Source organism: Fundulus heteroclitus, chromosome 5 (genome assembly GCF_011125445.2).
Source record: "Fundulus heteroclitus isolate FHET01 chromosome 5, MU-UCD_Fhet_4.1, whole genome shotgun sequence".
NCBI lineage: Eukaryota > Metazoa > Chordata > Actinopteri > Cyprinodontiformes > Fundulidae > Fundulus > Fundulus heteroclitus.
In genome coordinates this window covers 40586159-40603791 of record NC_046365.1, presented here as the reverse complement: position 1 = coordinate 40603791, position 17633 = coordinate 40586159, and the positions used below count along the sequence as shown (strand labels likewise).

Here is a 17633-nt window from a genome sequence, read left to right as displayed (position 1 = left end):
TTCAGGTTATTTTTAAAGAACTAATGTCGTTCAAAATTAAACAAATAAAGCTTGCAGTTTATTTTCGGTAACTAACAGGTTGCTTTAATTTTTCATGCAGTCATTTCCAAAATTCACCATTTGCTTCCACAGAACAAGCCGATTATTTTCAGGTATCTAAAGGTTTGTTTCTGGATGTTATTGAGGTCTTTCTATGTTTTTAAGTGTGCTTTTTATAGAAAATGCAGTTTAAATTGTTTAATTCCAAATTACTTTCTTCTATTTTACAGAAAATCCACAAAAGACTTAATCTCTCAAATTTATAGAATACTCTTTTGAGCTGTTTCTTATTTTATTTTACTTTACTTTAGGATTTTTACCAGAGGCCAATTTAATGCCATTCAGATTAGGTTATTGATTTTTATTTTATTTTTTACAAATCTTTCCATAAGCTTAGTTATGAACAAGTTGAAAAATACAAAACATTAATTTCTTTCTCCAGTTCCTCTGAATATATATTTTCTGTTAAAAAGCAGCACTGCGTCTGAACCCTTAAAGACATTCATGACTCCACAGTTACTGAACATTCAGCAGACAACTCCCTGAACGCTGCTGCTGCGCTCGCAGGAGGTCTTCTAAGAACATCGCGTCTGTGTGTTTGGATTTCATACAAAACATATTTTCTCTACAGATTCTGCCGCAGAGGCCCATCAGGTGAGCTGGTGACCCTTTAACATGGTCCATCACACGCCTGTTTTCTCACAGCTGTAAGAATTTAACCACAGGGTGTGGTAAGAGAGCAACCTGATGTTGGTGCTTTCTGAAGCTTTGGAGAGAAACATCTGTGTGCTCAAGTTTTAGAATTCAAGACACTCATTGACAGCAGAGATTTAGGTGCCTACTATAAAAGTAGAATGGGAGGCAGATCCTTTAGCTATCAGGCTCCTCTCCTGTGGAACCAACTCCCAGTTTTGGTCCGTGAGGCAGTCACCCCGTCTACTTTTAAGACTAGGCTTAAAACTTTCCTTTGTGACAAAGCTTCTAGTTAGAGTGACTCATGTTACCCTGAGCTACCTCTATAGTTATGCTGCTATAGGCTTAGGCTACTGGAGGACATCAGGGTCTATTTCTCTCACTCTGCTGAGTTCTCCTACTGCTCTCCAGTTTGTACTATTTGTTGATATTTCAGCTTTTAACTTTTTGTTCTCTGTCATTTTGCTCTTCATAGAAGGTACACCTGGTCTGGCGTTCTGTTAGCTGTGACATCATCAGGGGAGGCAGATCATCCTCTATTACCATCTAACATAGAAAGTACTCCTGGGTCAATGTGAGCTTCTGTGCTTTCTGTGTCTCTGCTCTGTCTTCTCTACCATAGAAAGTACTCCTGGGTCAATGTGAGCTTCTGTGCTTTCTGTCTCTCTGCTCTGTCTTCTCTAAGCCCCAGTGGGTGGAGGCAGATGAGCGTTCACACTGAGCCTGGTTCTGGTTCTGCTGGAGGTTCTCCTCCCTGTTAAAGGGGAGTTTTCCTCTCCACTGTCGCTTCATGCATGCTCAGTATGAGGGATTGCTGCAAAGCCATCAACAATGCAGACGACTGTCCACTGTGGCTCTACGCTCTTTCAGGAGGAGTGAATGCTGCTTGGAGAGACTTGATGCAACCTGCTGGGTTTCCTTAGAGAGGAAACTTTCTCACCAACCTGGAGGATCTGATGGAGTCTGACTTTGGAAAGAGCCTTGAGATGACGTGTTGTGAATTGGCGCTATAGAAATAAAATTGAATTTAATTGAATTTACAACTTCAATGTTTTTACTTTAACAAAGATCCAGAGGTCCCTTTGTTCCTCCGTCTGTCCAGTGATCCAAAGCAGCTTTATCCTGGTGCGGTGGTTCTGGTACTGGAGCTCATCTCCAGCAGCCAACAACAAGGTCCACCCTGGACAGGGTACCGTCCAGACAACCCTCCATGCGTTCAATCACTGCTGATGGCAATTAATGGCTTACTTTCAAAGAATATATGGGTTACTTTTAAAGAATCTACAGAAAACATTAGAAAACTTGTTTGTTTCTGTTTTAAACCTTAAAGGGTAACATTTACAAAAGTACCGATTTATTTTCCAGAATCTTTAGGTAATTTTCTGGAGCTTACAGGTTGATTGCCTTTATTTATAGGGTTTTTACCCCAAATTAGCTTTTTTTCATTATTTCTCAACAACATGCATAATGAATCTTTGACTCGTGGCCAGTTTTCTCTGCTGATGTTTATTGAAAATTAATTGTAAATATTCCTACTCTGAACCATGAAGTTGACTTTTAATCCAGCCCTGTAAAAGTTTAAAAAAGTAACACCCAGCCTGTGAACAGAAGCAGGTTTAAAGAACCTTTTTTCTGTGTAAAATGCCGTGCTTCAAATGTTCTTACCACCGTGTTTTCTGTTGATCTCGCAGGCTGTGAAGCTGTCTCATTGGGCGCTGCTTAGAGACTCCATCTATTACACGTTTTCCATCATAGCGCTGATCGTGGTAAGAACCGTGTCTGTGGACGCTGCATAATTCAGGAAGCATAGCAGCAGAACCTGCAGACACTTTCCTTGGTCTCTGTCCTATAACCGGGAAATCTTATCTTTCATTTTATAAAGGAAGGTTAAATGTTTTCAGCACTAGATAATAAAGAAACCTTATAAAGCAGGAAATACTCTTTAAACAGATACTTGGTGGCCTGTCTGTTTGTAGCTATAACTCAGACGATGTCGTATTTTTGTCCCTTTCTCTTCCCTGCTTAGTTCATCTATGATGAGAAAGTGTGCTGGTGCGTATGACCTGTACAGTTAAACCAGAATTAAGTGCCAGGCAGGATCGTAAACGTCTAAACGTCTCTCATGTTTGCAGGTGGGAATCTCTCGTACTGATCCTCATGTACGCCGTCTACATCCTCATCATGAAGTGAGTGTCATGAAACCTGCAGCAGCTCCGTTTCTTTCTTGCTTTTATATGCGATAAATGCTGACGTGTGATTGTCAGGTTCAATGGAAAGGCTCATCGGTACTTCAGCCGAAGAAGGAAGGGCTCCGGGAACCTGGCCAATGGGCTGACAGGAAGCACAGACCTGGAGGATAACGTCTCATACGATGCGACGGCGGTTCTGCTGAAGAAAGGTACCAGACTCAGAGCGATCTGCACCAGCTCCTCCCTCTTTAACTTCATTTAACTTCCGAATACAGAAATCTGCTGTAAAATTTTGCTCCTTTATAGGGAAGCTAATGGGGAAATCATTTAAAAAGTTCACAGGGTTTAGATGTTTGATTATTCCAAAGCGTTTATCTGTCTCATGGAAATAATAATGCTAACACTGTGTGCTTTAACTCTAGTGTTTTAGGTGCTTCAGGTAGTGACCCGCATGTATGTAGGATCAGTTTGCTGAAAAGTAAGGAAGTCAAACTGACTTGACTGACCAAATTAGACATAAGCGTAAATTTTTAAGGTCTACAAAGCAGAGTCTGCTTTATTTTCCAGCTTTGTGCAAAAATACAAGGAATTGGACTTCAGTCCGGCTTTGGCGCGCAAGCAAGAGATTGCAAAAGAGAAAGACAGAAAGACAAAACAAGAGCGATTGGTGTAGAAACATAGATAGATAGCGAATAGAGAGAGTAAGAGAGATATGAGAGAGAGACAGTAGAGAGAGAGAGAGATAGAGAGAGACACAGAGAGAGATAGAGAGTAGAGAGACATGATATATATATATATAGATAATATATATATATACACACACATATACATATATATATATATATACATATATATATATATATATATACATATAGATATATATATATATATATATATATATATATATATATATATATCTATATATATATATATATACATACATATGTTCTGTGTTTTAACAGAAACAAATCTGGATCCGATCAGTTTTTTTTTTGTAAATAGCGCTCTGTAGCTTGGAGTTGAAGGTACACATCTAACGTGTTTGTGTCCAGGATGTTTGGGCTCTGCAGAGATGTTCCCTGACCCTAGATCAGGACAGGTCCTGGATGAAGCAAAGGTCCGTCCTGAAGCTCCTCTCTGCAGAACTAATTGATCGCTGTAGTTTTTTTGTGAAGAAGCCAAACCACAGGTCCAGGGAAAGGGTTGGGTTTGGGAACCAGAAGTGATCCACAGCAGACGGTGTTGCTGAGGGGAGACGGTGTGGGGGATGTTCTCCTTCATCTCCATGGTCCTGGACAGGTTCACCTCCAGGTTGTTGAGTGGGAGGAGGCGCTCCCCAGTCTCCTCTGATGCCGCTGGTCAGTCAGAAAGCTGGTGATCCGCTGACCGGTAGGGTGGGCCTCTGGTGGAGGATGTCTGGATTGATGGTGCTGAAGGCCGAGCGGACGTCCATCAACAGGTTCTTGCCGTATGTCCCAGTCGAAATCAAAGGATTTCATGACCAAAGACCGGCCTGACATCTTCCTCAGGGATCTTACATCCGGGCAGATTGTCAGAGGGGAGGAGGGTGGTTGGTCGATGAGGAGCTTTTATGTCAAAGTGAGATGCGGACAAGTTGTTGGGAGGTGTGATCGGCTGAAATCAGCTCCAGAGAAATCAGCAGTATCCTCAGAGAAACAGCTATTGCTACTTCCTAGTCATGGAAGGGTTTTAAAGTCACGTAATTTCCAAACAATTTCAAGTCCAAATCTGTAAACTGAGGAAGATTATTCAACCTTTAAAGGTCAAAAGGCAAAAAAAAACATGCATGGTGGTGGAGGGATCATGGTTTGGGCTCGGTCAGCTTTGCTAAATTATCTGTTATGCACTGAAACAACACTTGTTAAGCCTTTTGAGCTTCCAAGCTGTTTTGGGCCTGGTTGATTCAAAGTTAAGGTTCAAGCGGCCAAAGAACCCAGAAAACAATGAGCTGTAATTGATCAGGCCCTGGGGGGAAAATAAATGTGCAAAAGAAAAGTGGAAAGCTCTCCAAAAGGTGAAGAGTGTTCAAAAGGATTGCTGCAGAGGCTGAGTGTCTGGCAGTGTTGTAGTCAAGTCACTATGCCTCGAGTCCGAGTCCAGGTTCGAGTCACCAGTGTTCAAGTCCGAGTCAAGTCCAAGTCATTAAAAAAAAAATCCGAGTCAAGTCCGAGTCGAGTCACTATTGACGTGTGATGTATGACATGAAGCAGTAACATTCCATTGCACTAATAACTCTTTCGCTGTAGTTACCCTTGGTTTTACTCGGTAAAACTACCGCTTTTTCCAAGTCTAAGACGTCTCCTAACCATGGTTTTTAAACATTGTTGTTATGGAACGTGCAACAGCGACTCGAGGTACGCTGATAGGCCGCATATGAAGGATGTTAAAGCCGCAAGCGGCGTCGATCGGCCCTCGCAGCCAAGCGCACTCCGGCCTATTGGCCACCGCCGCGGTGCCGGCCGGCGGGCGGGCGGGGTTCGCGCACCGCCGCGGTGCTGGCCGGCGGGCGGGGTTCGCGCACCGCCGCGGTGCCGGCCGGCGGGCGGGGTTCGCGCACCGCCGGCCGCCCGCCACCGCAGATGCTGTCACGCATTTTCCTCGCCCGTCCACCGGGCGATTCCCACAAACGCGTTCGGCAGCGTTCCCCCATTACTCACAACAAATCTGATGCATATCGCTCGATGCAGCGAGGAGATCCAGCCGTTTGATAATGATAATGCATTTGGCCACCAGGCCGGACTAAATTGTTCGGCGGGCTGGAAAATTTATACCGATTCCTGGACGGTGACTACAAACAGAAAAAAAAAACGGCCGATCACGCCATGAACACCGAGCAGGAGAAAGACATCGACTTACCTTTCTATCAACTCAGCCCGTTTCCCAGTCTTTCCGAGCCCTCGACACTCAATCCATTGTTTGAGCTGAACGTTGGTATGTTGTTCCACAGTTCTACCAGTAAAATGGGCGCCTGGACATCCTCTTGTGATAGTTTAACAGCTGAAAAGTCGGTCATATAGTTGTTGCATGTGTAATGGCTGGTTGCTACGTGCGCTCTCACACTGTTTGCCCAACCTTAGCGGCAAGGGGCGTTGCTCATGAGATGGTGACGTCACGTGCGCGGTACGACATTTAGATATTAAAATCATACACCAAATAATATTCTAATGACATATTAAAATTATAGCCTAATGATATAAAAAAAAGTCGAGTCTTTTTCTCAATCTTCGAGTCACAATGATCTGAATGTAGGAGTCCGAGTCCAAGTTCGAGTCATCAGTGCTCAAGTCCAAGTCAAGTCACGAGTCTCTAAATTTAGCTAATGACTCGGACTCGAGTTCGAGTCTCGGACTCGAGTACTACAACACTGGTGTCTGGATACTAATATCCAAAAGACATTTGAAGCGGACGACAACTAAACATAAAAGCAGTCATCGTCTGCTCAAGTGATCATTGACCGCCCAGGTTTCACGTTGTGCAACAGTTAGAGCTGCTTTGCTTCTTTGCAGCGAACTTCCACTGTACGCCGTCGGTGCTGATGGTCGACGAGCTGCTCTCTGCGTACCCCCACCAGCTGACCTTCTCCGAGGCCGGCATGAGGATCATGATCACCAGTCATTTCTCCCCCAGAACCCGCCTCACCATGGCGTCCCGAATGCTCATCAACGAGGTACGATCAAACGCAACTAAACGTACGCGCAAGATGCAAGATGCTTCCATTTGAAAAGGATAGAATTCGCCTAAATCTTTAGGTGCCGTTACTGTGAAAAATCAGCGCCGACAGACACGTTTGCTGCTGAAGACGGGATAAAATGCAGCAGCCATACTCTGTTGTCTGTGCTGATGTTTCAGAGACAGAGGCTTATCAATACCACAGAGACCCGAGTTAACTGCATCACCAACGGCGACTCGGACTCCGCCGCCCGGGTCGCCCGGAGGCAGGGCTTAGAGAACGGGACGGGCGGAGCCGAGCAGGGCTTCAACGGGCGGTGCAGGCTGCAGCGGCTGGAGTCGGGCAACGAGACGGAAAACGAGGATAACGAGAACAACGAGAACGGCGAGGAAGGAGAGGGAGAAGAAGACGACAAAGGCCCTCTGGTGCCGTTTAAAGTCCCAGGTACCACAATGTCTCCGTCTGAACACTTATTTAACCTTACGTACAGATTCATCTGAATTCTAGCTTTTCAATCAGCAGCTATTAAAGCACACATAAACAATAATCACTAACTGCTTCTTTAAAAAGCACAATAAAATGCCTCCATTCCAATTCATTTCATTTCATTTCAATTTTATTTATATAGTGCCAATTCACAACACAAATAATCTCAAGGCACTTTACAAAGTCAAAATTCATCCACACTGAAAAAGGGAAGTAAAATAGAGCTACATTTTCTTGAAATGAGTGTATTTGTCCTTGATTGGAGCAGCTAAAAAAGATGATCTGCCATTTGAATGAGTATTTTTACCCCTAAAGTAAGATAATTAGATATACTGCGCTTGAAAAAAGATGACAGAGATGAGTTATTCCTATTTTAAGTTACTCCATTGAGAGATCATTTTATTTACCTGCTCAATTCAAAGGCAAATACACTCATTTCAAGAAAATGTTACTTACTTTTAGTTCCCATTTTGCATTGGCATTATCTATCTCCGCCTTCCTTAAAGGGTCCAGTGCCTGGGGTCATTGACCAAGAGTCGGTAAAACTTGGACAGGTCAAAATGCATTTTGTCTCACCTGTTTCTCTCCTTTGTTCCTCTTTTACCTTCCTGTTTCAGTGTCCATTTACCATGAAATTATCCCAGAATAAATTATAATAAAGCTTCATACATATATAAATCAAGTGGAGCACTGTTGGGCTATTTTTGGCATTAAGATAATAATTATTAATGCTACACTGCCAGACAGGACACAAAAGAAAACAACTTGGACGGGTCACCTGTCCACCGCAGGGAAACTCACGACACACACAACCATCCACACTCACACTGAAGGACGATTTAGATTAACCAATTAACCTAACAGACGTGTGAACTATGGGCAGAAGATGGAGTCGTACCACGGCATCCTGGTCTGATACGACTGGAGGCTGGAAAGAAATCCATTCTAGGTTTATTTTGTGAAACAGGGAAACTTCAGCTGAGTTTTAACACCAACCAGCGGAGTCCAGAGTTGGTTTGAAGACTTAAACTTAGGTCTGCAAAACCAATCTGAGGTGATCTCTGGAAACCCATTTAAATAAAGGAATCACCTGCTGCCATCATGTTGGATAAAAATTATTTTATTGACTTGTAGGAAATGTTCACATATTTCAGCTTGGGTTGCGTTTCTCCACTGCTGCCATTTTTCTACGTTAGAAGAGTTTTAATAAAAAAGTGTCATGGCTTGTGTCCAATTCTGCCGTTACGTTCCTTTGAGTGGCTGAAAAATATATAATTAGTATTTGTTCAAAAGAGAAAGGAAACAAATAAATTGTATTCTATTTAATTCAGTTAATGAAAATTTTTAAACAAATAAGTAAAACACTGCTTTCCCTTTAGTCCTATCACCTCTGTGGTTGATATTGTAAGACGCGATTTTAGGTCTTTAGAGGAAAGAAACCAGATTCCCAGTAATGAGTCGGTAAAATCTCATCTTGACGTTTGAAGCGAACGTTAAGAACAGATTCCTGTTGATAGCTGAAGAGTTTAATGAGTAACTGTGTTGTCCTCCAGCCGGCGCCGGCGACAAACTGAGGTGGCTGATCATGTGGCCGCTGTCCCTGCTCTTCTTCTTCACCATACCCAACTGTGCCAAGCGGCGCTGGGAGCGATGGTTCATGGTCTCCTTCTTCACTGCCACCATCTGGATCGCTGGCCTCTCCTACATCATGGTCTGGATGGTGAGTTCAGTCGAATCTCGCTGAAGGCAGATCTCTGCCTCTGGGACAGTTCTTGCTGCATGTTTGACAAATTTTACTCACAGAAATGGTGAGTTCATTTCAGTCGCTTGCTTCTCCGGGATAAACTCAGCATTTTGTACAAAAGTCTGACACCGTGGCACAGTTAGCCATCTTTATCCATTCCACAAATAGTTACACTGCAAAATAGGGGACTAAAAATAAGTAAAAAATTCCTTGAAATGTGTATATTTGTCGTTGATGTCAGCAGGTAAATAAGATGATCTGCCAGTGGAATGAATATTTTGACCCCTAAAATAAGATAATTAGATAAACTGCACTTGAAATAAGATGGTGGAGATCTTTAGATGCAAAAATCTTGTTCCACTGGCAGATAATCTTATTTACCTGCTCAAATCAAGGGCAAACACTGATTTTAAGAAAATATAGCTTATTTTTAGTTCAGTTTTTGCAGTGTAGGATCTCTGTTGGGGATCGTCATGTTTCAAATTTGAGGAGAAGTTGAAGAATTTAGAGGCAGTCTGCCTCCCCTTCCTTCTTATTCCATCCAACACTCCAGTTCCCACAGCATGATGCGGCCTCCGCCATGCTTAACAGTCGGTGTTAGACGTAAATGTACCGTGTTGCTCTCCTCCCCGGTTCTTTCCCTGTAAAAGTAGACTTCTTTAGTAATAAAAAGACTCTTAGGACAAAAACTATACTTTAACATTTAATCTAAAAAGCCAGAGGAATGCTACAGCTTCAGTTCTGGATTCTCGTACATGAAACAATGCAGGAAGGGTAAGATCTGGGAGTGAGAGTGCCAAACTGTCACCTCCAGATCAGCTAGGACCGGCTCCTGCAGGAATGGTCGATCCCTCCCACGTCGTCTGTGGGATACACGTTTCTGGCCCGAGATAACTGTCCATTTGTTTAAGCGTGCCTCATCTGTAAAGTCCTCGCCGTCCGTTTCCCTGTTGGGGATTGGTGGCCTACACTGCAAAAAGGGAACTCAAAGTAAGTAAAATCCTCTTGAAATTAGCATATTTTTCATTGATTTGAGCTGGTAAATCAGATTATTTGCCAATGGAATAAGATTTTTGCACTTAAAATAAGAACAATTCATCTCCATCACCTTATTCCAAGTGCAGGATGTCTAATTATCTTATTTTAGGGGTAGAAATTCTCATTCCATTGTCAAATAGTCTTATTTAGCTGCTGAAATCAAGAAAATATATACTAATTTGAAGAACATTTTACTTACTCTTAGTTCCCTTTTTGCAGTGTAGTGGTTAGAGCAGTGCGCTTGTGCTCTGAGAAGGGTGCAAGTACCCGGTTCGATCCCCAGCGCCTGCACTCTGGGTCCCTGAGCAAGACTCTTAACCCCTGATTGCTCCCCAGGCGCCGCACATGGCAGCCCACTGCTCCCCAAGGGATGGGTTAAGATGCAGAAGTGAATTTCTCCATTGTGAGATCAATAAAGTTCAATTATAATTATTAACTGCTTTCTGCAGCTCTAGCCTCTGATGTTAATCGTTAAAATCAGTTTGAAAGCCTCAAACTTGCTTTGTGTCACTTGTGACCAAGCAGCTCCATCTTTGTCTCACCTCAACATAAAAACTTATTCCAGGAGATATTTTGGTTCAGTCAAGAATGAATTAGTTTTTTGGAGCTTCTTTCTTAGTTGAGACCCTCCTGGTCTGTGGCACTGTGGTTTCCAGGGAACAGCCGGTTGGAGCCTTGGTGGTTACTTGAACATCCTGACCAGTTTTCTTTAATATAAGGAGCAACTCTGGGTTAGATCATTGAAAATTGGATGCAAGTCGGGTGTTTCAAGTAGAAAACACAACTCCGTATCTGGTTTTCAAATGGACAAATTGCTCTGACCTCATCCTGAGTGAAGGCTTAAAAACCGAGCCTGTGCCAAGAGACCAGCTGTTTATAATGAGCTCTGCTGATTCTGCCAGGAAGGGCGTAGAAATATCAGGACTGTACCAGAAGCATGTTGACGGCTACAAAAAATGTGGCTGACCTGCATCTTGTAACTTTCCTTACCTTTAAAACTCATCAAGAACACCAAATATTCTCCCATCAAAAACGAAACAATAAAACTTTGTGGAACTTTTTGTTCTTTATTCTTTATTTGGATCACCACAAAGTGGTCACTAGTCTTTCTGGGGTTCTGAAAAAGTATAAAATGGCAATGTGTATATCACAGAAAAATGCACAAAATACATTAAAACCTTTATATTAAACATTCAAGCACAGGAGTGATGACAGTACAGAGACAATTTACAATCACCCTGCTAAGTGACCTTTAATTTTTTCATGTGTTGGTGTGTAATGGAAGATTATTCCCTTCATTTGTTCCTCTGTAAAAAACAGACCTTCTCATTGTCAGGGTTTTGTTTACCGATGAACTCAGGACGCACACACGGGACTAAAAGTTTGAGTTTTTATTGAAGGAAGTATGCTGGGTGGTGAGTGATGAAGACCGGAGGTTCAGGACTGCAGAAGGTCAGGGATGAATGTGATGGCAGGAGCTGACGGCCCGGAGACAGAGAGTCCACACTTGCTAGGTGCTGCTCGGCTAGCAAGCCTCATAGCACTCAGGTTAGCAGTTCATTGGAGACACCAGGGCACAGAGCTGAGCTTCACCAGGGCGGCTAGTCAGGTTAGCAGAACTTGAGAGACACCAGGGCACAGAGCAGAGCCTTTCCAGGATGGCTAGTCCAGTTAGCAGTTCTCTGGAGACACCAGGACACAGAGCAGAACCTCTCCAGGAACAAACAGTGAACGAACAGTCTTTAGAGTGACTGGCAGGACTAACCTTAACAACAGGAGCAAAACAAAGCTTCCAAGGCAAAACGGGGACTGGCATGGAGAGGTGTGGAATGATGACGGCCCAGTGCTGAACTGAAGACAGAGGGAGGTTTAAATAGAGCACTAACAGGTGAAACAAGGGTCTGACTAATTAACTGGTAAATAAATATCAGGTGTGACTGACTGCTGAGGAGGTGAAGTGAAAATTGACAGAAAATAACTGATGACTGAAAACTAACAATAAATAAAGTCAAACCTAACCCAAAAGAGATGAAAAAATTAAAATAACAGAAAAACAAAGCCAAACCAAAACTCAACCATGACATTACCCCCCCCTCAAGGCCGGACTCCGGACGGCCTAAAATCAAAAAAACAAACTACAAAAGTGACCGAACCAGGGTGGGTGGAGGGAAGGCAGGATGGCGGGCTAAAAATCAAACCAAAACTACCCACTAGGGCGAACTAAAAGGGGGTTTCTAACAACCCCTGGTAAACCAAACAAAGGGCATCTAACAGATGTTGGCAGGCGAACATCGGCACAAGGCAAAAATGGGCATGACAGGCGAACACAAGGCAAAAACGGGCAGAACAGGCGTACGACAACGCCCGAGGGAAGAACAGGCGTACGACAACGCCCGAGGGAAGAAAAGGCGTACGACAACGCCCGAGGGAAGAAAAGGCGTACGACAACGCCCGAGGGAAGAACAGGCATACGACAACGCCCGAGGGAAGAACAGGCGTACGACAACGCCCGAGGGAAGAACAGGCGTACGACAACGCCCGAGGGAAGAAAAGGCGTACGACAACGCCCGAGGGAAGAACAGGCATACGACAACGCCCGAGGGAAGAACAGGCGTACGACAACGCCCGAGGGAAGAACAGGCGTACGACAGCGCCAAAGGGAAGGAACGGGCGCACTTAACGCCAAAGGGAAGGAACGGGCGTACTTAACGCCAAAGGGAAGGAACGGGCGTACTTAACGCCAAAGGGAAGGAACGGGCGTACTTAACGCCAAAGGGAAGGAACGGGCGTACTTAACGCCAAAGGGAAGGAACGGGCGTACTTAACGCCAAAGGGAAGGAACGGGCGTACTTAACGCCAAAGGGAAGGAACGGGCGTACTTAACGCCAAAGGGAAGGAACGGGCGCACGACAGCGCCAAAGGGAAGGAACGGGCGCACGACAGCGCCAAAGGGAAGGAACGGGCGCACGACAGCGCCAAAGGGAAGGAACGGGCGCACGACAGCGCCAAAGGGAAGGAACGGGCGCACGACAGCGCCAAAGGGAAGGAACGGGCGCACGACAGCGCCAAAGGGAAGGAACGGGCGCACGACAGCACCAAAGGGAAGGAACGGGCGCACGACAGCACCAAAGGGAAGGAACGGGCGCACGACAGCACCAAAGGGAAGGAACGGGCGCACGACAGCACCCAAAGGGAAGGAACCGGCGCACGACAGCACCAAAGGGAAGGAACGGGCGCACGATAGCGCCAAAGGGAAACCCGCCGGGCGTGAGGAAAACGCCGGGGCTTGGGGAAGAGAACGTTGGGATGTGAGGGAAGCAGGACATCTAAAACGCCTAGGAACAAGAACGAGGGCGTACTACACGCCGGGGAACCGAGAACGAGGGCGTCCTAACACGCCGGGGACCAAGCGTCAGAGAGCGTCCTAACACGCCGGGGAAACCAAGAGTCAGAGAGCGTCCTAACACGCCGGGGAACCAAGAGTCAGAGAGCGTCCTAACACGCCGGGGAACCAGAGTCAGAGAGCGTCCTAACACGCCGGGGAACCAAGAGTCCGAGAGCGTCCTAACACGCCGGGGAACCAAGGTCAGAGAGCGTCCTAAACACGCCGGGGACCAAGAGTCAGAGAGCGTCCTAACACGCCGGGGAACCAAGAGTCAGAGAGCGTCCTAACACGCCGGGGAACCAAGAGTCAGAGAGCGTCCTAACACGCCGGGGAACCAAGAGTCAGAGAGCGTCCTAACACGCCGGGGAACCAAGAGTCAGAGAGCGTCCTAACACGCCGGGGAACCAAGAGTCAGAGGGCGTCCTAACACGCCGGGGAACCGAGAACAGAGGGCGTCCTAACACGCCGGGGAACCGAAAACAGAGGGCGTCCTAACACGCCGGGGAACCGAAAACAGAGGGCGTCCTAACACGCCGGGGAACCGAAAACAGAGGGCGTCCTAACACGCCGGGGAACCGAAAACAGAGGGCGTCCTAACACGCCGGGGAACCGAAAACAGAGGGCGTCCTAACACGCCGGGGAACCGAAAACAGAGGGCGTCCTAACACGCCGGGGAACCGAAAACAGAGGGCGTCCTAACACGCCGGGAAACCAAGAACAGAGCGCGTCTAAACACGCCGGGAACACTAAATCTAAACGCTAGAAATCTAAACACCAGGGAACCAAGAACAAAGGGCATCCTAATACGCCAGGAAACAAAAATACCAGGAACTAAGGGCGTCTAAATTCCGGAGAATGGAGAGCGTCAAACACGCCAGGGGACTAAGAGCTAGGGGGCCAAAACAAAACTAAGAAGCGCTGGGACCTAAAGAGCGCTGGGAAACTACAGATCTAAACCAAAAACTAGAAAACCCAGGCATGAACTAACCTATAGAACAAAATCAGAAGAACTAGGGTAGGGATAACAAAAGAAAAACCGAAGCAAAAAACTACTAAATCAAAACAAAATACTAAGCAGAACTATGAGACTAAAGCTAAACTAGAAATTAAGGCAAAACAAGAAAACTAGGACATGAACAAGTAAACTAACGAGAAAACCAGAGAACTAAGGCTATAAATGAGGAAGCAAAGCAAAGCTTGGAAACTAAGGCAAAATCTAGAATCCTAAAACGGAGCAGGAAAAACAAAAGCAAAACAGAGACTAAGAACTCTAAGAAAACAAGAACCCCTAAGTAACTCTAAAACCCCAAAAATCCTAAGTAAATCAAAAACTGAAATCGAGCCCAAAAAAATAACAGAAGGCACTGGCCTTAAGGGCTCAGGCAAAAACGGCTGCTAAGCAAAAAAGAAAAAGTCTTCGTGGAGGTCGTCCTGGACGAGGCAGGCGGCGGAGCAGCATCGCCCTACTAAACCCTCGAGGAGGGCGGCCCCGACGAGGCAAAGTCAAGCAGCCCGGAGACCACGGTCGGCGGTTCCGGCCGAACAGAGAAGTCAGAGGCGGGCGCCGTGGTGGACGGCCCCGACGAGGCAGAGTCGAGCGGCTCGGAGTCCGCAATCTGCGGCTTTGGCCGAACAGATCAGTCGGAGGCGGTGCCAAGCTACAGGTCTCGACGGAAACCGAGGCCAGATGCGGGTCCTCCTGGACCTCCTCACGAGGCTTGGGCGGAGGCAGGTCCTCCTGGACCTCCTCACGAGGCTTGGGCGGAGGCAGGTCCTCCTGGACCTCCTCACGAGGCTTGGGCGGAGGCAGGTCCTCCTGGACCTCCTCACGGGACTTGGACAGAGGCAAAGCGGCTCCCTCGGAGGCCTCGGGCTCATCCTCGTCGGCCGGCGGAGCTATTTTCTTGGTGGCCAGCAGAGCGGAGCCTTCAGTGGTCGGCAGAGCGGAGCTTACGGTGGCCGGCAGAGCGGAGCTTACTGGTGGAGGCGGAACCATCTCCTCGGTTACTTCAGGCAGTGACGGGCAACAGGCTTCAGAGAGCAGCGCCGGGCTACAGGCTTCAGAGAGCGGCGCCGGGGTTGGAGGCGGATCCTCCTCTTGAGCCTTGACGGACCCTCCGCGCCGGTGGTTCTGCTGTCTTCGCCGGGAGGGGACAGATGAGGAATCTGGGGCAATCTCGGGGGTGGCAGCTGGCCAGCAGGGCAGAAGGTCGTCTCGGTCACCGTAGTAGAACTCGCACAGCTGGCTCTCCTTGATGCGTGGGGCTCTGCCAGGTGGAACGATGAGCCTCACTCGAGGGGCCAGCTGCGAGTCATGGAGGTGATGACCGAGACGACGAGAGGCTGAGCGGCTTCTCTCCCTGGCCTCCGGGGTAGCTGTATCAACGCCCACGTGAACCACGGGGGAAGTGGAGTCGACCCGGATCGGTGGCGCAGGGTCCCGGGCAGAAGCCATCTTGGTGTACCTCTCCCTCATCTGGCGTTCGCACATCTCTACATATGCGAGGATGTCCGGGTCGTCAACTCCTGCAGGTAAGTCCCGCATGGCGCCTGAGTTCACCCTTTGACTGGGCCGTACTGTCAGGGTTTTGTTTACCGATGAACTCAGGACGCACACACGGGACTAAAAGTTTGAGTTTTTATTGAAGGAAGTATGCTGGGTGGTGAGTGATGAAGACCGGAGGTTCAGGACTGCAGAAGGTCAGGGATGAATGTGATGGCAGGAGCTGACGGCCCGGAGACAGAGAGTCCACACTTGCTAGGTGCTGCTCGGCTAGCAAGCCTCATAGCACTCAGGTTAGCAGTTCATTGGAGACACCAGGGCACAGAGCTGAGCTTCACCAGGGCGGCTAGTCAGGTTAGCAGAACTTGAGAGACACCAGGGCACAGAGCAGAGCCTTTCCAGGATGGCTAGTCCAGTTAGCAGTTCTCTGGAGACACCAGGACACAGAGCAGAACCTCTCCAGGAACAAACAGTGAATGAACAGTCTTAGAGTGACTGACAGGACTAACCTTAACAACAGGAGCAAAACAAAGCTTCCAAGGCAAAACGGGGACTGGCATGGAGAGGTGTGGAATGATGACAGCCCAGTGCTGAACTGAAGACAGAGGGAGGTTTAAATAGAGCACTAACAGGTGAAACAAGGGTCTGACTAATTAACTGGTAAATAAATATCAGGTGTGACTGACTGCTGAGGAGGTGAAGTGAAAATTGACAGAAAATAACTGATGACTGAAAACTAACAATAAATAAAGTCAAACCTAACCCAAAAGAGATGAAAAATTAAAATAACAGAAAAACAAAGCCAAACCAAAACTCAACCATGACACTCATAGAGTCTGTGTTGGGTCAGGGGAGAACCAGGAGTCACGTAGCTGTGATTAAACCCACTAAATAAGATTTTACGAGTTATCTGCAGATGAGGACTTCTGGAAACAGGTCATCTTTGTTTATCTGTGAAGATCAGGGCTCTGAGATGAAGTCTGCGTGGTTTCAGGTGACCGTGATCGGCTTCACTCTGGGCATTCCTGACGTCATCATGGGAATCACCTTCCTGGCGGCGGGCACCAGCGTCCCAGACTGCATGGCCAGCGTGATCGTGGCCCGGCAAGGTACCGACGCCTGCTGGGACTCCTGCTTAGGGGGAATAATGCAAACGGGAGATGCTTTATTCCCCCTCAGACCGCTTCATGGTGTTGCTCTCCCTGTTCAGGTTTGGGAGACATGGCCATCTCCAACTCCATTGGCAGCAATGTGTTTGACATCCTGGTGGGTCTGGGTCTCCCGTGGGCGCTGCAGACCCTCTGCATCGACTACGGCTCCAACGTGAGTGTCTGTCAACCCAGAATCTAACCCAGATCTGTGCATAAGGGATGAGATCAGACCAGGGGAACGGTTTCTTGAAACTTTCAAGCTCATTTCCACCATTTTGTCTGACATCCGTCCCCTCAGGTCTATCTGAACAGCAGAGGACTCATTTTCTCTGTAGGGATTTTACTCGCCTCCGTCTTCTTTACAGTAAGTCTGTGTTTTTTATTTTTACATGTTATTTTAAGCATGCATTCTCCTTTTTTACTGATTAGGCTACACATTTTTTGAAATCTTAGCAGGAAGTGTATTTTTCTGGTCAGGTTATTGCTAAATTGTCAAATTACAGCCTCAGGCAAGAAGGTCAAGGAGGACATTAAACCAGGCCACTGAGAAGTTGCAAGAACCAATCCAGAAACCAAACTTCTTTACTAAAAGGATGACAAGCTCAGTCAAGTGGATGTTTATGAGAAGAATCCACGTGTGAAAGATGATCCCATATAACTGGATACTTGTTTCCCAGTTATTAAAAAAGTAAAGCTATACTAGCCCCAGGAGAC

At 46.6% G+C, this 17633-nt stretch overlaps 1 protein-coding gene across 2 annotated transcripts in view; it reads left to right on the top strand.

Annotated features, from left to right (window-relative positions):
• LOC105917821 (sodium/potassium/calcium exchanger 3) overlaps positions 1–17633 on the top strand; it is a 64136-nt gene that overhangs the window by 41119 nt on the left and 5384 nt on the right. For both annotated transcript variants that reach the window (XM_036137600.1, XM_036137601.1), the window contains 10 exons: positions 2424–2498; positions 2759–2784; positions 2865–2918; positions 2997–3130; positions 6449–6609; positions 6792–7056; positions 8652–8818; positions 16763–16877; positions 16979–17091; positions 17218–17283. In XM_036137600.1, coding sequence (XP_035993493.1) covers positions 2424–2498; positions 2759–2784; positions 2865–2918; positions 2997–3130; positions 6449–6609; positions 6792–7056; positions 8652–8818; positions 16763–16877; positions 16979–17091; positions 17218–17283 — 1176 coding nt within the window. The remainder of the gene's footprint in view (positions 1–2423; positions 2499–2758; positions 2785–2864; positions 2919–2996; positions 3131–6448; positions 6610–6791; positions 7057–8651; positions 8819–16762; positions 16878–16978; positions 17092–17217; positions 17284–17633) is intronic.